The following is a 24,512-nucleotide window of genomic DNA, read 5'->3' as shown; positions in this document are numbered from 1 at the left end:
CTCAGCCTCTGTTGTCACATGTCTCTCTGTGTCCCTCTGTGTGTTTTCAGTATATCTTGTATGTCTGTGTTCAGGTTTTCATTCTTCTTATAAGGATACCAGTCATTGGATTAATTCAATTGCATCTACAAAGATTTTAATTCCAAATAAGGTCAAATTCACGGTACTTAGGGTCAGAACTTCAACATCTCTTGTGTGTGTGTGTGTGTGTGTGTGTGTGTGTGTGTTGCTAGGGATCAAACCAGGGCCTCATGCATGTTAGGCAAGAACTCTACCACTGAGCCGCATTTCCAGCCCTCAACTTACCTTTTCTTGGGGGAAACAATTTAACCCATGGTGAGTTAAATGAAAGGTGAAGAAGTGAAATTTGGGACAAGTGACAACAACACTTTGGTTTTTTGTACTGGGGATTGAATCCAGGTGCACTTTACCACTGAGCCCATCTCCAGCCCAAAACTAATCCTATTTTTCTTTAACAGCTTTATTGAAATATAATTCATACAGATCATGTAGTTTACCCATTTAAAGTATGCACTTTAATGGCTTTTAGAATATTCAGAGTTGTGCTTTTTTTTGATGGGGAGGTACTGGTTTTTGAACCCAGTGGGTCTTCACCATTGAGCCACATCCTTATCCCTTTTATTTTTTATTTTGAGACAGGATCTCACTATGTTGCTTAGGGCCTTGCTAAATTGCTGAGTCTGGTCTCAAATTTACCTCAACCTCCCAAGTTACTGGGATTATAGCATACACCACCATGCCTGGCTGAAGTTTGAACATTTTGATTACCCCATTAAAACAAACAAATAAACAAAAAATTCTGTGCCCTTAGACATTACTCTCCAATCTCATATTCCTTAGCCCTAGACAACTACTAATCTACCTTCTGGTTTTCTACATTGCCTTATTCTGGACATTTAATGTAAATGAAATTACATAATATGTGTTCCTTTGTTGACTGACTGTCTTTAGGTAGCATAATGTTTTCAAGGTTTCATCCATGTTGTGACAAGTATCATACTTCATTCCTTTTATTGCCAATTAACATTCCATTGTACAAATATATTATATTCTATTTATTCATTTAAGAGTTGATGGATAGATGTGTTGTTTACACTTTTTAGCTGTTATAGATAATATTGCCGTGAACACACATACAAAATTTTGTGTGGACATACATTTTCATTTCTCTTGGGTATAGACCTCATGGTAGAATTTCTGGGTCAGAACTGTTGGACACACTGCCAGACTGACATTTTCTATTCCCATTGTGAATGTATAAGGATTTTAGGTTTTTCATATTCTTGTTGGTACTTCTTGTTATCTCTTTTTTTATTATTACTATCCTAGTGGGTAGAAGTGGTATTTTATTATGATTGTTACTCCATGTAAAAACTTTTCTTCTTCTTTTTTTAATATTTATTTTTTTGTAGTTGTAGTTGGACACAATACCTTCATTCCATTCATTTATTTTACGTGGTGCTGAGGATCAAACCCAGGGCCCAGCATATCTAGGCGAGCGCTCTACCGCTGAGCCCCAGCCCCAGCCCCAGCCCCAATTTAAAAACTTTTCTAAAAATATAGAATTACTCTCTCCTCTTTTTTTTTGCTGGAATTCAAAAATACATTAGTATATATCTCTAACAGATAATGCCTTCTAAAAAATAACTACAATGCCATTATCATCTTGAATATAGCAATAATATCTTAACATCATCTAATACATAGTTTGAGTTCAGATTTCTTTTGTTGTCTTAAAGATGTCTTTTTATAGTTGATTTGTTCAATATATAAACAAAAAAATGTATATTTGGTTATTATGTCTCTTAAATCATTCTTATTGTATAACTGTTCCATTTCCGTAGTTTTATAGAACTCCACACATTCTGTATTTGGCTGATTGTGTCCCTAAGGTTTCATTTACTATGTTATTTTATTCCTTTTATTTCCTTTAAGCTGATAACTATACCTAGTAGCTTGAGGATTAGATTGAGATTTAGACTGAAGTTCGTTTTGAGAGGGGTAGGCAGTTGATATCTTATCTCAGTTTTAGAGTTAAAATTCAACAAGGCTTCATGTATTGTCAGCCTGTTTCTTCATTATAAAATTCTTCCATCAGTCTTTCACCTAATGGTTTTAGCAGCAAATAACTATCATTACTTTATTAGGGTTTTCAAAAGGATGATTTAACTATGATTTGTCTACAAATAGAACTTTTTCTTAACAGCTATTTGATTTGCTTGAAATGTAGTCTGTTAGTCACCTTCCTTTAGCTGTGACAAATTACCTGGGATAAATCAACTTAAAGGAGGAAAGATTTATTTTGGCCCACAGTTCCAGAAGTTTTAGTCCATGGTCACTTGGCCCCATGGACTAAAATAGAGTTGCTTACCACATGATAGTTGGGAAGCAGAGAGAGGAAAGGGCCAGGGACAAAATATATCCTTCAAGGACATGTCTCTGAGGGTCTATTTCCTACAACTAGATCCTACCTCCTACATTTCCACCACCTCCCAATAGCCCTTTAAATTATGAATCCATTGCCAGAAGCTAAGGCAGAGGAATTACAAGTTTGAGGCCAGCCTCAGCAATTAGTCAGACTTTGTCCACCCCTCCAACTCCCCCGCACAAGAAAAAGTCAGTGGGGGGCTGGTGATGTAGCTCAATGTAAAGTATCTCTGGGTTAAATCTTCAGTACCCTCCCCCACTATATCTATCTCTAAATTTGTATCAATGGCTAAATCCATTGACGAGATTAGAATCCTTTTGATCTAGTCATCTTCCAGAGGCTCCACCTCTGAACACTGCTGTTTTGGGGACCAGTCCTTCAACATGTGTGTAAGCTTTTGGGGGACATTTCAGATCCAAACCATAACACAGTCTACACAGGAAAAATATTCTTTTCATCAATTTTCAGAATGACGAGCTATTGCCTCAGCAACTTCTCAAAGTGACCTGTGAGTTATTTTTTTGTTTTTGATTACATGTTATTATGAATTTATGAATTTGTGCCTACAGATTTGTTATCTGGTGATGGCCTGTTTCCTGTTTGTGGATGGCACCTTGCTGTGCCTTTATATAAGGGACAAGGCATCTTTCTGGGACTCTTTAAAAGGATACTAATACCATTCATGAAGACTCAGTCCTTATAATCCACTCACATGTCACAGGATCTACCTCCTAATACTATCATGTTGGTGAATAGGTTTTTCTACAGATGAATGTGGGGGACATAAATGTTCACACATGCCAAGCAGGTGCTCTACCACTGAGCTATATCCCCAGCCCCTGCTCTCATTTTTTTTTTAAAGTATTTATCTTATATAGCAGATTTTATTTGTTCGTATAGAGAATTGTCTTAGATTTCTATGTAGCTAATTTTGAATCTTTAAATATTAAGTTTTTATTCTATTTCCAGGCCTTATATTTTTTGTTTGAAATTTTATATGTATGTGTATATACATACATTAATTATTATTATTATTATTTTTTTTGGTACTGGGAATTGAACCCAGAATCCTTTACTGCTGACCTACATCCCAAGTCCTTTTATTTTTGTTTTGGGACGGGATCTTGTAGTGTTTTGAGGCTTGCCTTGAATTTTCAATTCTCCTGCCTCGGCCTCCCAAGATGCTAGGATTATAGGTGTGCACCACCATTTCTGGCTGTACATATATGTTTATATCAACTCATTTTAATTTTTGGAACAGTTGTAGATTTATAGAAATATTGATCAGATGGTTCAGAGAGTTTATCTCCTCCCTGCCAATCCCACCCTAAAGTTTCTCCTATTTTTGACATCTTTACATTAGTATGGTACATGGGTTACAATTAACAAACCAATATATATATTATTGTAACTAAAGAGTTGGTACTTTATTTATTTATTTTTTGAAAATACCTTAATTTTATTTATTTATTAATATGTGGTGCTGAGGATTGAACCCAGGGCCTCACACGTGCTAGGCGAGAGTTCTAGTGCTGAGCCACAATCCCTGGTACTTTATTATTATATATTTTATTAAAAAACTTAAGCTTGAATGTTTTTACCATAAAGAAATAAATGTTAAGAGGAAATAGAGAAGTTTACCCAAAATAAATAAATAAATCCTAAAGTTCTATAGTTATTTCCTCAGTTTTTAATCTCATGTTATTTTTTTTGTTTCAAGATTCCATCCAAGTTACTATAGTATATTTGGTTGTCATATTTCCTTAGGCTCTATTTGCCTATAGCATTTTATCAGACTTTCCTTATTTTTGATGACCCCTAATTTTTAAAAAATTCAATACCTAAGACATGCAGTACAGTTGGCCTTCTGTTTCTCAGTTCTACATCTGCAGATACAACCCACCTTGGGTTGAAAAATATTTATTTTAAAAATGGAATTTATACTGAACACTTTTTTTTTTTTTTGGTGGTGCCAACAGTTGAACCCAGGGCATCATATATGCTAAGTTCGTACTCTGCTATTGAGCTTCCTCCTTAGCTATGTAATCAGTTTTTTTCCCTTGTCATTATTTCCCCAAACAATATGGAATAACAATTATTTACATAATATTTACATAGTATCAGGTAATATATAATCTAGAGATGGTTAAAGGATACAAAAGGATGTGTATTAGTTATGTGCAAATACTATATCATTTTACATAAGGGGCTTGAGCCTCTGTGGATTTGAGGATTCATTGGGGAAGGTGTCCTGGAACCAAGGGATGACAAATGTATAATTTTTGATAGAGAGAGAGTGGAGAGCCTTGTATTTTTCCTAACTTCATAAGTCCTTTTTTGTGGTACTGGGAGTGAACCCACTGAACTACATCCCCAGCCTATTATTATTATTATTATTTTTTAAAATTTTGAGACAGTCTCACTGATTTGCTGGAGCTGGTCTCCAACCTACAATATTCTTGCCTCAGCCTTCTGAGTAGCTGGGATTACAGGTGTGAACATGACAGGCTTATTAATTGTCAATGTTTGTCATTGATTTGGATAGATATCCTTCATCAGAGTAAAGAAATTTTGTTTTCTAAGCTTTTTTTGCATTGAAACAGAATGAAATTATATCAAATCTTTTCCTGTCTCTATTATATCACATACTTTTTCTCTTTTAATCTAGTTAATGTGCTACATTATATGAATAGATTTATCAGATATTGACCTTGCATTTAAAATCTGCCTGGCTAGGAGATATATATATCCTATGTAGATCCTATATACACATTTATATGCCAACATGCATATATATGCACATATATATGTTTCTATTCACATATAAATATTACATGCTTATGTAATGTGATGGATTTGGCTTGGTAATCTATTAATTAGAATTTTTGTATTTTTATTCATAAGTGAGATTTTTCTTTTTTTAAAAAAATACTATTATTGTCTCTCTTTTGCAGTAGATCTTAGGGTTTTTTTTTCCCTTAGTTATCTAAGTGTTAATTTTGTTGTGATTGGACTTCAACTTTCCATTTTGGGCCTAGGACATATTCTTTAAATGTGGCTTTTGAAAATGTCTACTTTCATCTCTTAAGTCTGAACTCTTCTAGTTTAATATTTAAAGTTTCTCACTGTTATCTCTATGTGCTGCCTTCAAAAATCACCATTTTATTTATAATGGTAATTTTTTATAATCTAGTCCCTTTGTCACTTTGAAGTGAATGTTTAACCTTCAAGAAGTTTAGAGCATTTATGTGAGGGGCAGTTTTACTAAGATTATCATATTATTTAAATTTTTTATCACTTCTGTTCACTCCCTATTGGAAGTAGCAATAGCAGTATTATTTTATTTGTGCCATAGTTTATTATTTGTAAAATATGTTATATACAAAAGTATATTCAAAAAGTCTTTTGTGCTGGGTGTAGTGGCTCATACCTGTAATCCCAGTGGCTCGGGATGCTGAGGAGGAGGATCATGAGTTCAAAGCCAGCCTCAGCAACTTAGTGAGGCCCTAAGCAACTCAGTGAGACACTTTCTCTAAATAAAATATAAAAAAGGGCTAGGGATGTGGCTCAGTGGTTTAAGTGCTCCTAGGTTCAATCCCTGGTACAAAAAAAAAAAAAAGTCTTTTGCATTTTTTGATCCAATCACTTGAAGTGCCCTTCATCATTAACATCCTTATGTATACATCATCAACTTTTGTCTAGATTACTCTAAAGTTTAGTCAATTTCCCCCTTGTACTCTGCATCTCATCTTATCAACCAGCATAATCTTTAAGTGTAAGTAAGTCATATTCCTCTGTTTAAAACTCTTAATGACTTTCCAGTACACTAGAATAAAATTGATCCTCATTATTATCAAACTGTATTCCCCCAGTGAACAAGGCCCTGCATATAGTGGGCATTCAAAGAGATTTTTCAGTTCTGTCGTCTGATTGGGGGATATCTATACTTTAGCCACAGGAAAACTCAGAGGATTGTCAAATACTGAGGCTCCTGAGACCAAGTCTTCTACAATTGCCTGGCAGAGCTAGGCAGATGTCTAGATGCCCTTGCCAGAACAACTTCTACCATCTTACTTTAGCCCAATGAATTGGGCCAGCACCATAACGTAGTCTGGCTTTGTGGATCTAGGATCATGCGTGGAAAATAGTAGTGGGATGTTCTGTTTGTGTTCAATAAAAAACTTGACTCCAGCCAAAGACTACATCTTTTTATAGGTAGCTATGATTTTTTTCCTCCCTTCTTGACTTAGGTCTCTTATTATACATTTCTCTCTCTCTCTTTTCTGTTTCTAGTATTCTATTCAAGAAGAAAGCCAGAGGAAGTCCTTGCCCACTGCTGCCGCCCAGTGTTGTAAGTGAGAAACTTGTCTCTGAACGTGTCTTTGTTGCAGCTTTCTGTTCCTTGTTCAGATGTGGCTTATTTTGAGTCAAAGAGGGTGAACAGTGTGTATAAATAGAAGTGATTCCAGAAGTTCTGCTGTCTTGGCACAAGCCTGCAGTGGCTGACTGTTCACTTATCATTCATTAACTTCAGGAATCAGTTTTGGTTTTGTGTGTTGTAAGTGGGGCAGTGGTACTTTTTTTTTTTTTCTTTTCTCCTTCATTTGCTAGATTTTACCCCCTGGGGTATACCCGCTTTATCCCCTTTTACCTGTTATTATTTTTTTGGTACCATGGATTGAACTTGGGGGCACTTGGACACTGAGCCATATCCCCAGCTCTATTTTATATATTTTTAAATTTATAAACAGGGTCTCACTGAGTTGCTTAGCACCTACCTTGCTTTTGCTGAGGCTGGCTTTGAACTTGCATTCCTCCTGCCTCAGCCTCCAGAGCCACTGGGATTACAGGTGTGTGCCACCAAGCCCGGTTATGTGTTTTTCTTTTTTTAAGGCTCAGTTTAAATGTCATCACCTCTGTTTCCTCTTTCCCATAAATTTAGCCTATGTGTCTCCTCTGTGTTTTCATATTCCCTGTGCCCATCACATAACCTGTCATATTTTGTAAGCTGTGTATATTTAATTAACAAGAACACAAAATTTGAGGGCTGGGGATATAGCTCAGTGGCAGAGTACATGTATAAGGTCCTGGGTTTGATCCCCATTGCCACAAAAAACAAACAAACAAACAACAACAACAACAAAAACCCCATAAAGTTTTAAAAGATAGACATTCTTTTATTTTATATTCTGGTATCTGGCTCAATACCTGATCCATAGTAAACTCCAATAAAGTTTGATGAATGAGAGCCTCAGGGAAAAGGGAAGATGGCGGCGAGGGGAGTGCATTGCCCCCGTGTGCTGCTTCACTGTGTGGGAGTATGACAAGTCAGGACGGCTAAAGGATATCTTGTTAGGAATTTCCAGCAATAGTGGGGTGCTCCGGAACCTGGAGGAAGGATTTCCATCGCATGAGGATCGGCTACGGGGACTCAAACGCGAGAGGTTTGTCGCACGGAGGGTAACACTGCTTATTCAGCAAATCGCCCCGCGGCTAGAGTCTGCAGCGCGCGCTGGGAAACGAGGAGATAGCGACGCAGGGATACAGCGCTGCAGTTTCTGCCAGCCGTGCAAGCACCGTACTCAGGGCTGAATTCTGGGTTCGAGACGGGGGAAGGAAGCGGTCCATCTCGGTTCTCCACACCGGTCAGACCACAGAGGAGGCCAGCAGCCACCATGTTGGAAAGCTGACGTCACCATACCTGTTTTCGACTGACCGCAGCTCATTCAGCCATAGAACAGGTAATTTCAGGCTGCAATTCGCCTGCGGCTTGCAGACAGATTGCTAGGGTTCAGTGCCTGGGTGCTTCTTAGACCCTGATCTTATCGGAGCGAACACCGAGCACGGGGCGGCCGAGTTCCGGCTCCCGGAACCGTCCCGGAACCTCCCTGGCCCAGGGCTGCGGAGCCTGCGGAGGCTGCTTCTTGGACCCTGCTCCTATCAGAGCATACACCAAGCACTAAGCGGCCGAATTCCGGCTCCCGGAACTGAGCCCGCGGGGACTGCTTCTTGGAGCCTACACTTATAGGAGCTTACACCGACCACGGAGCGGCCGAGTTCCGGCTCCCGGAACTTCCCTGGCCCGGGGCTAGGAGCCCGCGGAAACTGCTTCTTGGTCCGGGTCCTGCTGAGGGCCGGTCAGGACTCACCCATTGCTTTGGTTGCCCGGCAAGGGGAACGAAATGCTGCCATTCGCATAGGATACCAACATGGCAGAGATCTGATGTCATCAGAAAGCGGCGGAGGAGAGAACTTCATCAATACCAGCGGCGACATAAACAGTTGGTCTCCTGGTAGGGGGGGTGAGGCACAGACACCCGAGTCTCCTCAATTTGTCATCGAGCCAGAGGGGAGGAGACGGGCCGCCGTCAGCCCCCGGAGCAGGCCCAGCGGCTCGCCAGCGTGGTGACCGCGTGACCCCAATTGGAGAGGGGGCGGAGCGGAGCTGCCACCTGCACCAGCAAGGTGGGCAGACCCGCGACCCAGTGGTACATGGGCGTGGTAGGAGGGGCAGGGCAGAGCCGCCGTTCGCGCTTGCAAGGTAAACAGACCTGTGACAGCCTGGCGGGTCAGGCCCAGTGGCCTGCCAGTGTGGTACACACGTCACCCCAACTTGAGTAGGGGCAGAGCAGATCCTTCTCCCACGCCCGGATCAGGCCCTGCCGGTGTGGTGGTCACGTGACCCCAATTGGAGTGGGGGCGGAGCGGAACCGCCACCCGTGCCCGCAGGGTGAGCAGACCTGTGACCAACCTGCAGATCAGGCCCAGGGGTCCGCAGGCGTGGTAGGAGGGGCAGGGCAGATCCGCCGCCCGTGCCTCTAAGGTAGGCAGACCTGCAACAGACCGGCGGATCAGGCCCAGGAGCCTGCCGGCGTGGTACACACACCACCCTAATTGGAGTAGGGGCAGAGCAGAGTCGCCACCCGTGCCAGGAACAGGCCCAGCGTCCTGCAGGCGGGGTAGTCACGACACCCCAATTGGAGTAGGGGCAGAGCAGAGCCTCCACCTGTGCCCGAAAGGTGGGCAGATCTGCGACCGACCAGTGGGACAGGCCCAGTGGCCTGCCGGTATGACAGACACGTCACCCCATTTGGAGTAGGGGCAGAGTAGAGCCGCCGCCCGCGCCTGCAGGGTAGGCAAACCTGCAACCGACCGGCGGATCAGGCCCGGTGGCCTGCCGGCGTGGTACACTTGTCACCCCAATTGGAGTAGCGGCAGAACAGAGCCGCCGCCAGCGCCCAGAACAGGCCCAGTGACCTGCCGGCGTGGTAGCCACGACACCCCAATTGGAATAAGGAGAGAGCAGAGCCGCCGCCCGCACCTGCAGGAAAGATACGCAAGCAGTATGAAAAGACAAGGAAAGAAAGGACCACAAGCAATGCAGGTCAACGCAACTTTAGAAGAGGTAACAGCTGCAGCAGATGGAATGTCAGATAAAGAATTCAGGATATACATGCTTCAGATGATCTGGAGTATCAAGGAAGACATTAAACAGCAAAATCAGACAATGAAAGATCACTTCGACAATGAATTACGCAAACAAATCCAGGAAGCAAAGGATCAACTATACAGGGAGATAGAGGTTATAAAAAACAAACAAACAGAAATCCTAGAAATGCAGGAAGCAATAAACCAACTTAAAAACTCAATGGAGAATACTACCAGCAGAGTAGAACACTTAGAAGATAGAACATCAGACAATGAAGATAAAGTATTTCAACTTGAAAAGAACATAGACAGCTCAGCAAGACTGTTAAGAAACCATGAGCAGAACATCCAAGAAATATGGGATAACATCAGGAGACCAAATTTAAGAGTCATTGGGATACAGGAAGGGACAGAGTTTCAAACCAAAGGAATGAGCAATCTATTCAATGAAATAATACGAGAAAACTTCCCAGACTTGAAGAATGAGACAGAATCCCAAATCCTAGAAGCCTACAGGACACCGAATGTGCAAAATCATAAGAGACCCACACCTAGACACATTATAATGAAGATGCCCAACATACAGAATAAGGAGAGAATTTTAAAAGCTACAAGAGAAAGGAAGCAGATCACATTTAGGGGTAAGCCAATCAGGATAACAGCTGATCTTTCAACACAGACTCTGAAAGCTAGAAGATCCTGGAATAACATATTTCAAACACTGAAAGAAAATGGGTTCCAACCAAGAATTGTGTTTCCAGCGAAATTAAGCTTCAGGATGGAAGATGAAATTAAAACCTTCCACGATAAACAAAAGTTAAAAGAATTTGCAGCTAGAAAACCATCTCTTCAAAACATCCTCGCCAAAGCATTACAGGAAGAGGAAATGGAAAATAACAATGAAAACCAACAGTGGGAGGCAGGACAGTAAAGGGGGGAAAAATAATCAAAGAGGAAAACAAACCATGTTTAGTAACATAAATAAACAAATATGGCTGGAAGAACAACCCATATCTCAATAATAACCCTAAATGTTAATGGCTTAAACTCACCAATTAAGAGACACAGGCTAGTAGAATGGATCACAAAACAAGACCCAACAATATGCTGCCTACAGGAGACGCATTTGATAGGAAAAGACATACATAGGCTGAAGGTGAAAGGTTGGGAAAAATCATATCACTCATATGGACTTCGGAAACAAGCAGGAGTGTCCATACTCATATCAAATAAAATAGATTTCAAGTCAAAGTTAATCAAAAGGGATAAAGAGGGACACTACATACTGCTTAAGGGAACCATACACCAACAAGACATAACAATCATAAATATTTATGCCCCAAACAATGGTGCAGCTATGTTCGTCAAACAAACTCTTCTCAAGTTCAAGAGTCTAATAGACCACCATACCATTATCATGGGAGACTTCAACACACCTCTCTCACCACTGGACAGATCTTCCAAACAAAAGTTGAATAAGGAAACTATAGAACTCAATAACACTATTAATAACCTAGACCTAATTGACATATATAGAGTATACCACCCAACATCAAGCAGTTACACTTTTTTCTCAGCAGCACATGGATCCTTCTCAAAAATAGATCATATATTATGTCACAGGGCAACTCTTAGACAATATAAAGGAGTAGAGATAATACCATGCATCTTATCTGATCATAATGGAATGAAACTGAAAATCAACGATAAAAGAAGGAAGGAAAAAGCATACATCACTTGGAGAATGAACAATAGGTTACTGAATGATCAATGGGTTATAGAAGACATCAAGGAGGAAATTAAAAAATTCTTAGAGATAAATGAAAACACAGACACAACATATCGGAATCTATGGGACACATTGAAAGCAGTTCTAAGAGGAAAATTCATTGCTTGGAGTTCATTCCTTAAAAAAAGAAAAAAACAACAAATAAATGATCTCATACTTCATCTCAAAATCCTTGAAAAAGAAGAGCAAAACAACAGCAAAAGAAGTAGAAGGCAAGAAATAATTAAAATCAGAGCTGAAATTAATGAAATCAAAACAAAAGAAACAGTTGAAAAAATTGACAAAACTAAAAGTTGGTTCTTTGAAAAAATAAACAAAATCGACAGACCCTTAGCGATGCTAGCGAAGAGAAGAAGAGAGAGAACTCAAATTACTAGCATACGGGATGAAAAAGGCAATATCACAACAGACACTTCAGAAATACAGAAGATAATCAAAAACTATTTTGAATCCTTATACTCCAATAAATTAGAAGATTGTGAAGGCATAGATAAATTTCTTAAGTCATATGATCTGCCCAGATTGAGTCAGGAGGATATAGACAACCTAAACAGACCAATATCAATTGAGGAAATAGAAGAAACCATCAAAAGACTACCAACTAAGAAAAGCCCAGGACCGGATGGGTATACAGCAGAATTTTACAAAACCTTTAAAGAAGAACTAATACCAATACTTTTCAAGCTACTTCAGGAAATAGAAAAGGAGGGAGAACTTCCAAATTCATTCTATGAGGCCAACATCACCCTGATACCTAAACCAGACAAAGACACTTCAAAGAAAGAAAACTACAGACCAATATCTCTAATGAACCTAGATGCAAAAATCCTCAATAAAATTCTGGCGAATCGGATACAAAAACATATCAAAAAAATTGTACACCATGATCAAGTAGGATTCATCCCTGGGATGCAAGGCTGGTTCAATATACGGAAATCAATAAATGTTATTCACCACATCAATAGACTTAAAAATAAGAACCATATGATCATCTCGATAGATGCGGAAAAAGCATTCGACAAAGTACAGCATCCCTTTATGTTCAAAACTCTAGAAAAACTAGGGATAACAGGAACATACCTCAATATTGTAAAAGCAATCTATGCTAAGCCTCAGGCCAGCATCATTCTGAATGGAGAAAAACTGAAGGCATTCCCTCTAAAATCTGGAACAAGACAGGGATGCCCTCTCTCTCCACTTCTGTTCAACATAGTTCTCAAAACACTGGCCAGAGCAATTAGACAGATGAAAGAAATTAAAGGCATCAAAATAGGAAAAGAAGAACTTAAATTATCACTATTTGCAGATGATATGATTCTATACCTAGCAGACCCAAAAGGCTCTACAAAGAAACTATTAGAGCTAATAAATGAATTCAGCAAAGTGGCAGGATATAAAATCAACATGCATAAATCAAAGGCATTCCTGTATATCAGCGACAAATCCTCTGAAATGGAAGTGAGGACAACCACTCCATTCAAAATATCTTCAAAAAAAATAAAATACTTGGGAATCAACCTAACAAAAGAGGTGAAAGGCTTATACAATGAAAACTACAAAACCCTAAAGAGAGAAATAGAAGAAGATCTTAGAAGATGGAAAAATATACCCTGTTCATGGATAGGCAGAACTAACATCATCAAAATGGCGATATTACCAAAAGTTCTCTATAGGTTTAATGCAATGCCAATCAAAATCCCAATGGCATTTTTTTGTAGAAATAGAGAAAGCAATCATGAAATTCATATGGAAAAATAAAAGACCCAGAATAGCAAAAACTATGCTAAGCAGGAAGGGTGAATCAGGCGGTATAGCGATACCAGACTTCAAACTATACTACAGAGCAATAGTAACAAAAACAGCATGGCACTGGTACCAAAACAGGCGGGTGGACCAATGGTACAGAATAGAGGACACAGAAACCAATCCACAAAACTACAACTATCTTATATTTGATAAAGGGGCTAAAAGCATGCAATGGAGGAAGGATAGCATCTTCAACAAATGGTGCTGGGAAAACTGGAAATCCATATGCAACAAAATGAAACTGAATCCCTTTCTCTCGCCATGCACAAAAGTGAATTCAAAATGGATCAAGGAGCTTGATATCAAATCAGAGACGCGCCGTCTGATAGAAGAAAAAGTTGGCTACGATCTACAGTCGGTGGGGTCGGGCTCCAAATTCCTCAATAGGACACCCATAGCACAAAAGTTAATAACTAGAATCAACAAATGGGACTTACTCAAACTAAAAAGTTTTTTCTCAGCAAAAGAAACAATAAGAGAGGTAAATAGAGAGCCTACACCCTGGGAACAAATCTTTACTCCTCACACTTCAGATAGAGCCCTAATATCCAGAGTATACAAAGAACTCAAAAAATTAGACAATAAGAGAACAAACAACCCAATCAACAAATGGGCCAAGGACCTGAACAGACACTTCTCAGAGGAGGACATACAGTCAATCAACAAGTACATGAAAAAATGCTCACCATCTCTAGCAGTCAGAGAAATGCAAATCAAAACCACCCTAAGATACCATCTCACTCCAGTAAGATTGGCAGCCATTATGAAGTCAAACAACAACAAGTGCTGGCGAGGATGTGGGGAAAAGGGTACACTTGTTCATTGCTGGTGGGACTGCAAATTGGTGCAGCCAATTTGGAAGGCAGTATGGAGATTTCTTGGAAAGCTGGGAATGGAGCCACCATTTGACCCAGCTATTCCCCTTCTTGGTCTATTCCCTAAAGACCTAAAAAGAGCATGCTACAGGGACACTGCTACATCGATGTTCATAGCAGCACAGTTCACAATAGCAAGACTGTGGAACCAACCTAGATGCCCTTCAATAGACGAATGGATAAAAAAAATGTGGCATTTATACACAATGGAGTATTACTCTGCATTAAAAAATGACAAAATCATAGAATTTACAGGGAAATGGATGGCATTAGAGAAGATTATGCTAAGTGAAGCTAGCCAATCCCTAAAAAACAAATGCCAAATGTATTCTTTGATATAAGGAGAGTAACTAAGATCAGAGTAGGGACGAAGAGCAGGAGAAGAAGATTAACATTTAACAGGGATGAGAGGTGGGAGGGAAAGGGAGAGAGAAGGGAAATTGCATGGTAATGGAAGGAGACCCTCAGGGTTATACAGTGGACGGGGTAGAGAGAGAGGAGGGGAGGGGAGGGGAGAGGTGGGGAGGGGGGAGGGTGGAGGATGGGAAAGGCAGCGGAGCACAACAGACACTAGTATGGCAATATGTAAATCAATGGATGTGTAACTGATGTGATTCTGCAATCTGTGTATGGGGTGAAGGTGGAAGTTCATAACCCACTTGAATCAAAGTGTGGAATATGATATGTCAAGAAATTTGTAATGTTTTGAACAACCCACAATAAAAAAATTAAAAAAAAAAAGTTTGATGAATGAATTAAATGGATGAGAGAACCTGTCATTTCTCTTGGGATTAATTTGTCCAGATCATACAGATTCTTTCTGGAAATGAGTCATGTATTGTTGGTATATTTCTAATAAATTAAGTATCTACTAAAGGGGACACTAAAGTCTATTTTAGTTTTTCAGCCAGTGAGATATATGCGTAAGTACATATGTATGTGTATGTGCTTATTTTTCTTCTCTGCATTGCTGTAGGTTTTCTGAATCAAATGCCAAATTTCATCAACTGTGGATGGCAGTTGTCATGGTAATAATAATAACAAAATAACCAATGTATATTGAACTCTGACAGTGTGCCAGATGCTGTTCTAAGAGTTTAAATGTACTGACTGACTTAGTCTTCACAAAAACCAAAGGCACAGATTTTATTCTTGTACCCATTATTCAGGTGAGGAAACTGAGGCATAAGGAGATTGAGTAATTTGTTACGAATCATTTAGCTACTAAGGGGTAAAGTAAACATTCAAATGCTGACAACTTGACTCCATAGTTTACATGTTGAACCCCACTGGGTTACACTGCTTCCTTAGTATTGTTTATGAGAAGGAAAAATCTCTGTTCATCATTTGTAAATCTATTGATTACCTTCAGTTATATATATTCCACAGGACACTTTCCTGATAAAATTAAGACCAATGGAAGAGGTCAACATTTTTTTCTTTAAGAAAACCCACTTTTTATATGATGTATTGCAACCACATTTTTATTTTGTTTTGCTTTGTTTGCTATTTAGTGTCAAACATTTAGAATCTTAGGAGGCCCAAAACAATCTAAATTGAATACTAGATTGTGAATTGATGTCTGAAGATCCTTTCCAGCATTCCTTGTAATGAGCTAATTTGGACCTTTTAAATCTTTTTTTTTTTTTTTCAAGACTGTTAGTGAGAAGTGAAATGTAATAATTGAGATGTCATGTCCTGTTCCTTCCTGGACTCATTTGATGAAATGCAGTTGAAGTGATTTAAGTAAATGCCAAGAGGCAGGAAGAAATAAAAAGTCATAAATAATCTGCAAGCTTATTAATTCTCATACTTTTCAAATGTTTGCTGGATACTTTACTTTATATTTTGGTGATCCTGGGGATTGAATTCAGAGGTACTTTATCCACATAGCTGTATCCCCAGTCCTTTTGTTTTTTATTTTAAGACAAAGTTTTGCTAAATTGCCTAGTCTGCCCTTGAGCTTATGATCCTCCTGCCTCAGCCTCCTGCAGAGGTGAGATTACAGTCATGCACTGCTGCTTTGGACTCTAGTTTCTTTATTTTCTATGAATAGCTCATTAATAACTCTTGTCTATTCCCTCATATATTTTTATTTTGAAAACATTTTAAACCTGCAGAAAAGTTAAAAGAACAGTTCAGTGAGCACCCATTGCTCCTTAATAGGTCAAATAATTAACATTTTGCTACATTTGCTCCTTCCCTCCTCTCCCCCATATCTTTCTTTCCTATTTCTGTATGTGTGCTGCTGAAGCAAGCATGTCTTTCCTATTTCTGTGTGGCTGTCTTTTATATAAACATTCACAACAATACACACGTATTTTCTCAATCATTTGCAAGTAAGCTGCATACCTCAGGACGCAATAATATGTATTTCCTAAGAGAAATACCATCACAATCAATAAATTAACATTAATACCATCTGAAATGCTGTCCATATGGAAAATTCCCAAATTGTCCCCAAAATGTCTGTTTTTTTCTCCCATTTCATGATCTAATCAAGAACTACACATTTTGTTGTCCTGACTCTAATTTTCTTTAATTAAAGAATGAAATTCTTGGTTTTCTAGTCTTCTGTGACACTCTGTTCAATTAGAAACATTCTAATCATAATGTCTAGTGCATATGGGCATATATATTAGTACAGGTTTCTGGGAAGCACTTTGACAAAATATATCAAAGCACTGAAACTATTAATAGCTTTTGATTTAGTGGTTGAATTTCTGGAAATTCTACCACTTGTCTGCTTTTGTCTGCAGACAAAAGATTTACATAAATAATGTTCATTGAAGAATTATTTAAATAGCAAAAACTTGAAAATAACTCAGTAGTTAAATAATAAATGATAACTGTCATAAGACTCAATATTAAACATTATTTTAAATTATGCTTTACGGCCTGGGGGAGTAACTCAGTAGTAAAGAATGTGCTATGACAAAACCCTAATTCAGTTCTCAGCACCAAAAAATAAAAATACAAAATATTTTTAAATAGAGAAATTTTGATGAAACTTTAAGCAAAATAGCATAAAATTTCTGTTATTAAAGCTACCCAGTCTGTAGTATTTTGATATGACAGTCTGAAGAGACTACTACACTTTTGTAAATCAATCTATACAGTTGTGGGAAATACTCCTGGGAAAAGAAGCACCAAAATATTAATCAGTTTTTTTCTTTGGGATGTGGGATTATAGCCTTAAATTTTACTAATATTTAACAATACAATACTTTTAATGCTTGTTGAGTTATTATTAAGAGAAATGGACTGATTGAGAGCTTGTTTGAAAGTTCTCTCAGGGGAGCACAGCTACTTGTATACCTTTGATGGAAGAGTGGTCCTCCTCTATCGGGCAAGGTTGTCCTCTTTGACCAAGTGCACCGCTTCAGGAGGCATGCATATGGAATGGTGAGGGAGGAAGGTGACATCTGCTTAGCCTGCCAGATCAGCCAAATTAACCTTGGTGATTAGTGGGCTAACAGATGTCTTAGCCAGCTTGTCCTCAGATCCAAAATGGAGTAATTGAGTCCTTCTTTAAAAAAAAAAATATATATATATAGTTTGTTTTATTCATTTGTTTATATGCAGTGCTGAGAATTGAACCCGGTGCCTCACACATGCTAGGCAAGCAGTCTACCACTGAGCCACAACCCCAACACCTCCCCCCACTCCCAGTCCTTTTTCTTGATCTGGATTGGCTGCTGTCTTTATGTTACTGAAATTCTTTACTTCAGTTTCTTGATGTATAAAATGGGAATAGTTGATCTACACAATCTCTAGGACTTTCTTAACTGTAATATCATATGCCCCTATGAATTCCTAGTACTGAGATGCCTTGTGTGGTTGACCACTCCACTTCCCAAGGTATTAGGATCAGTGTTCTCCACTACTAGTGAATTGTCTTCAAAGTGTTTTCAGAAATCACAGGGCTGAAATTATATTGTTAAATGTATGCATATATGAATATGTAACAATTCATCCCCCCATTATGTATATTTATAATGCACCAATAAAACTATGGAAAAATCATTTGGCTGCTGCTGTAAAGAAACCATTGCTGGCTTGTGGTTGCAGCTCAGTGGTAGAGTGCTCACCTTGCATGTGTGAGGCACTGGATTCGATCCTTAGTACCACATAAAAATAAAGGTATATTGTCCATCTATAACTAAAGAAAATTAAAAAGAAAAGAAACCATTGCTATCATAAATCTTCAATACAAGAGTTTCTCTAGCCCCAGTTATTTGGATTCTTTCCTTCCTTCCTTTCTTCTTTGTGATGGGTATTGAACCCAAGTACTTATAACTTGCTAGGCAAGCACTCTATCAGTGAGCTATACCCCCAGCCCTGGATATTTTCCTAAAGTGATGGGATTCTTTAAAAGTATTAAGGTATACTGTATGCTTCTTCCCAATGTTTTTGTTTGTTTTCCGTTACTACAGATTGAACCGGGGGTTGCTGTACCACCAAGCTTTATCCCTAGCACTTTTTATTTTTTATTTTGAAAACAGAAGCTAGCAAAGTCATCGAGGCTAACCCCTCAATGTTTATTTCATGTCAAAACTTTCTGATTTAACATCCATTAATAACATTCTGTATTCACTTTCATTTTTAGGATGTTTTTGTTTCCTTTAATAAATGTTATATATTTATTTTAAAATGCTTTAGGGAAATAAATGTTGTAGGGTACAGGTTAAGTGTCCTTTATCTGAAATGCTTAGATCCAGAAGTGTTTCAGACTTCTTTCAGACATAGACTTTACAGGTTGAGAATTCCTAATTTGAAAATTCAAAATCCAAAGTGCTCCAAAATCTAACTTTTTGAGTGCCACCATGATATGCAAAATGTTTTAGATTTTGGAGCATTTCAGATTTTCAGATTAGGGATGTTCAATTTGTAATTACTGTGATAATGTCACATTTGTTTTTTATCCTCTATATTATTGCCAGTTCAAGTAGCTGGGCTATCTTGTGCCTTTTGCTTCAGGGAAAGGTGTGAAAGATAACAGAAGAGAGACTGGGGTTGTGGCTCAGTGGTAGAGCACTTGTCTGGCATGTGTGAGTCCCTGGGTTCTATCCTCAGCACCATATATAAATAAATAAAGTGAAAAATCCATTGGCATTTCTCTCTCTCTCTCTCTCTCTCTCTCTCTCTCTCTATCTATCTATCTCTCTCTATCTCTCTCTGTGTATACACACACACACACACATATTTAAAGAAAGATAATAGAAGAAATTATCTTCTAGGTTGTAGTTTTTAAAAGCTTAGGACTTCAGGAGAATCTACAAAAGTTTTCGATAAATTCTATGAGAGTGAGCATGAACAGAGCTTCACCTTAATCATCTTACTCTTTAAAAAAAGCTTCCTTTACATTGAGACTCAAAAGAGATACGCGTATTTTAAGAACAGTAACAATAACATTACTCTTCCTAGGAGAAGTCTTGCCCCTCACTTTGTTGGTTGTTTTGCCTGTCTGGCTGATACTCCTTGGTTGCTCCCTGTATTCTGTGGGGGAGGCGAAGGCTGACTGTCCTATTGGTGTCTAAGTCTCCAAAAGTTATTTCAAGGGACTCCATGGAATTCAGTTCCTGAATATAAGAGATTGTTCTGGTTCAACCTTTTTTGTCCCCCTATTGACTATTTCCACCTAAAGATGTACTTAGAGCCTTTTTTGTGTTGCTGGGGATTGAACCCAGGTCCTTGTGTAGGCAAGGCAAGCATTCTACCAATTGAGCTATATCCCCAACCCTCTTTTTATTTTATTTTATTTTAAAGAAGGATTCTTACCATATTGCTCAGGCTGGCCTTGAACTCATGGTCCTCATACCTCAGCCTCCTGAGTTGCTGAAATTGTGGGCATGTATCACCATACTTAGTCTAAATGTTTCTTGAATGGGGAAATGCCAAAACATTTCAGACCTGTGTTAATTAGCTTTCTGTTAATGCTAGAGATAAACCTTTTTCTCATTAGAATCTGATTTATTTTGGCTCATAAGTTTTGGGGATTTCAGTCTATGATGAGTTGCCCCCATGGTTTTTGGCAAGGTAGTACATCATGGTTAGGAGTGTGTGATACAGGAAACTGCTCATCTCATGGCATCTAGGAAGCAAAAGAGAGGGAGAAAAAGGGATTCTATTGTTTTCTTTTAGGGCACACTCCCAATGACTTAAAGACCTCCACAGTCCTTACCTCTTAAATGTTGTACTACCTCCCAATAATGCCAAGCTGGGAACCAAGCCTTTGTTTAACACATGAACCCTTTGGGGGCATTGCAAATCCAAACTTATATGGCAAGGCCTAACCATATTCCATAGAATTCATTTGACTCATGGGAAGCTCACTTATTCTAGCCCTGAGAAACAGTGTATGCAGGTCATTCCATGTTCTCCTCCATCTCCCAGTCTTGCTTTCTCTGTCCAGTCTCCTTTTGGGTTCTCTTATAAGTACATTGACGAACTGTCAATAATCTGGAAAGAAGAGTTTTTCCTCATCTCTTATGTTCTTTCTTTTTTTTTGAAATGAGGATCACTATGGACTTATGGGTTCTTTTTTTTTTTTAGTTGTAGATGGACACAGTAACTTTATTTTTTTTTAATATGGTGCTTAGGATTGAATGTAGTGCAGCCACAATCCCAGCCCATCATTTTTTTTTTAACTTAAAATGTTATATAATCCAGTTTTGTCATTCTCTTTGATACTCAGTTGTACCAAACTGGGCCTGTGAGTATTCCTTTAAACTGGATCTTGGGTCCAATTTCCTTCCCTTCTTAGTACATAATATTTCAGGGTCATCTTGTCCTTTCCGTGCCTCAGTTCTACAAGAAGTCATTTATTCCATAAGCCCTCCCTATTTTTAGTGGGAAATGGTATTTATACATTAAAATGTTAGCTGCCGCAGTCTGGCTGGGCACAATTCAGGAGCCACTTGTCAAAAGAAACGAACTTTATTTTTAGAACACACACACCAAACCACACAGCTCCTCAGGAAAAACCTTCAGAGCCCAACTGCCACCACCGGCTTCCACAAGTCTCTCAACCTCCCCCACTCCTCCTGCTCTTGAGGCTGATTGGCTGGGTCGTGTGGGCAGAGCCAAAAAAAGTCCCCCAATGAGCAGCTCCATGGTCTGAAAGGGTGGGGAAACAGCCCAATGAGCATCATCGCAGAGGAGCCAATCAGTTGGCAGCAAGAAGTTTGCTGGGGCCGCTGTGAGCCAATCATCAGCTGGCAGCTGGAAGTTTGCTGGCAGCTGGAAGTTTACTGGGGCCCCTTCGGCTATGGCTCTCAACATCTCCCCCTCTCTGTTTAAACAACAAACATGTGGCTTAGGGACCGTGCCTGCCTTAGGTTGTCCAATAGTACATATGGTTCTTACCCGTTATCGGATGAGCTGACCTCAAGGCGTCAGCCTCCTGTCTTAGGTTGGTACCATTGCAATTGGATCTTACCCGTCATTGACTACCGGTCCAGCATACAGCCACACCTGTGGATAGGTCTTTGTACCAGCGGGGGGTGAGGTTCTTTGTCTCACCTCTGTTGGCCCCCAAATTTTCGACCATGACAAGCAGAAGGGAGGAAGATACACCAAGCCAATTGACGGCTCCTTTTGGAAAAATTGTACCACCGATGACACCATCAGCAAAAATACCCCAACACTACCACAAGTTGCTACACCAACACATAGTTCACAATGCATACAAGTGAGTTCACAATGCATACAAATGATACATAGTCCAGGCAAGTTCTGCAAGCAGTTCAGTGATGGCTCCTTTTGGAAAAATTGTACCACTGATGATACCATTAGCAAAAATACCCCAACACTACCACAAGTCGCTGCACCAACAGATAGTTCACAATGCATACAAGTGAGTTCACAATGCATACAAGTGATACATAGTCCAGGCAAGTTCTGCAAGCAGTTCAGTGATGGCTATTGCAGAAGCTGTAGATTGGTTTTATCTTTGTCTTCACCAGCACTGGGATGAAGATAGGAATTCTGGCAATAATGGCTAAAGAAAAAATTATGTAACATTCCAGAAGGCACTAAAATAAAACAATTTTCTTAACAATTTACATTAACTTGAACAGAATTATTAAATATAATGAAAAGGAAAGGTGAAAGTAAACAAACAGATCTATTAACCTCCTTTTTTGTTCACATATTAAAACAATCCTCAACAGCTGTTTTCCCAATTTAAATTAAACCATTTAAATCACGTGAATAAAAAAAATATTTGGATCCATTTTTTCATGAGCACTCATCATATATGATATATGGACATATGTACATACAAACATACAACATAAAACACAGGTGTGCACACAACACATAACAATAGTAAAGGCCTTATAACTTTTTACAGGTGAAATCTCCGTTGCAATGTTTAAAAACTCTATAGTCAAAAAATAGAACTGATCAGCAAAACATTAACCTAGGTCTGTATGAACTCAAAAAACAAAATAGAACTTCATGATGTGGGAAAAGGTAATAATAAAATAGATATTGAAAAAAGCATCCTGGTTCTGTCGCAGATGTAAGAATAGCCAAACTGGAGTTTTGGATATCAGTTGTTATGGATTTGAGCCAAATCATCTTCTTTTTGGTCTGTAGAAAACGCTTTAGTTAATCTTTCTGGAATCCAAATCAGCTGCTGTTCTCCCTGTGGAAACACATAAACAGACCCCCGACTCCAGACACTCACTGGGTCAGGACCTTAGTTAATCTCTCTGGAATCCAAATTGGCTGCTGTTCTCCTTGTGGAAACACACAAACAGACCCCCGACTCCAGACAATTACTGGGTCAGGACCTTTCCATTGTCCTGTTAGAATATCCTTCCAAAGTACCTTGGGCTTATGTACATTTTTTGGACACATATGCCTTTCCGCAGCACTAAGCCCTGATGAATCCAAATTTAAAAAGTTTAGAGTAAAAAGGGTTATTTTAAGTTTATCTTTGGGGAATATATACCCCTTCCCAATTCCCTCTTTTTGCTTTAATAAGTACATTTTAATAGTTTGATGAGCTCTTTCAACTATGCCTTGTCCCTGTGGATTATATGGGATTCCTGTTATATGAGTAATGCCAAATGATGAGCAAAATTGTTTAAAAGAGGTAGAAGTATAACCAGGGGCATTATCTGTTTTTAACTGTTTTGGAACGCCCACAGTGGCAAAATTTTGTAAGCAATGAGCTATAATATCTTTAGTTTTTTCTCCGGCATGAAGGGAGCCCATCAAAAATCCAGAAGAAGTATCAACTGTAACATGCAAATATTTTAATTTTCCAAATTCTGGCAAGTGTGTGACGTCCATCTGCCAAATATGGTTAGGTATCAGTCCTCTAGGATTGACTCCAAGATTAACTTGTTGTAAAAAGGTCACACAATTTTGACATTGTTTTATTATTTGTCTAGCTTGTTCCTTAGTTATTTTAAAACGCTTTTGTAAAGTATTAGCATTGACATGGAACTTTTTATGAAAATTTGTAGCTTCTTCTAGTGTAGAGAAAATATATATGTCATGTGTAGTTTTATCTGCTAAATCATTGCCCAAACTAAGGGCTCCAGGCAATCCTGTATGTGCCCTGATATGTCCTATAAAGAACGGATCTTTTCTGTCCCAGATTAGACTTTGTATAGTGGAAAGCAAAGAGAAAACAGTAGAGGAAGGGGAAATCCTACCAGCATCTTCAAGGGATATTATAGCATTAACTATATACTGACTATCGGAAAATAAATTAAATACAGAATCTTTAAACATCACAAAAGCTTGTAATACTGCGTTAAGCTCTACCTTTTGAGCTGATTGTTTGGGTACTAAAAATGTAAAAGTTTGATCAGGTGTAACTATTGTTGCTGTACCATTATTTGACCCATCAGTGAATATATTTGGAGCATTCATGATAGGTGTTTTTCTTGTCATTTTTGGAAAAATTACAGGATGCGATGACCAAAAAGACAATAAAGGATTAGATGGTAAGTGGTTATCAAATGAAACATTAGATTTGCACATGATTATTGCCCAAGTATTTAACTCATTAGCTAACTCATCAATTTGATTCATAGTATATGGAGTAATAATTTTATTGGGAGAAATTCCAAACACTCCCTTTGCTACTTTTATTCCTTTGAGTATTAATTGTCCTACAGCCTCAGGATACCTAGTAAGAATA

The 24,512-nt window shown here is 38.7% G+C and overlaps 1 protein-coding gene across 9 annotated transcripts in view; it reads left to right on the top strand.

Moving 5' to 3' along the window:
- Positions 1-24,512, top strand: part of LOC124101322 (protein unc-13 homolog B) — a 221,093-nt gene that overhangs the window by 73,155 nt on the left and 123,426 nt on the right. For all 9 annotated transcript variants that reach the window (XM_058578123.1, XM_046457223.2, XM_046457222.2 and 6 more), the window contains one exon: positions 6,743-6,800. In XM_058578123.1, the coding sequence (XP_058434106.1) occupies positions 6,743-6,800 (58 nt within the window). The remainder of the gene's footprint in view (positions 1-6,742; positions 6,801-24,512) is intronic.

Source organism: Marmota monax, unplaced genomic scaffold (genome assembly GCF_021218885.2).
Source record: "Marmota monax isolate L192 unplaced genomic scaffold, Marmota_monax_Labrador192_F-V1.1 WCK01_AAM20220418_F8-fsc00069, whole genome shotgun sequence".
Classification (NCBI taxonomy): Eukaryota; Metazoa; Chordata; class Mammalia; order Rodentia; family Sciuridae; genus Marmota; species Marmota monax.
Note: the sequence above shows the minus strand (reverse complement) of the source record. Positions and strands in the feature narration are given on the sequence as shown.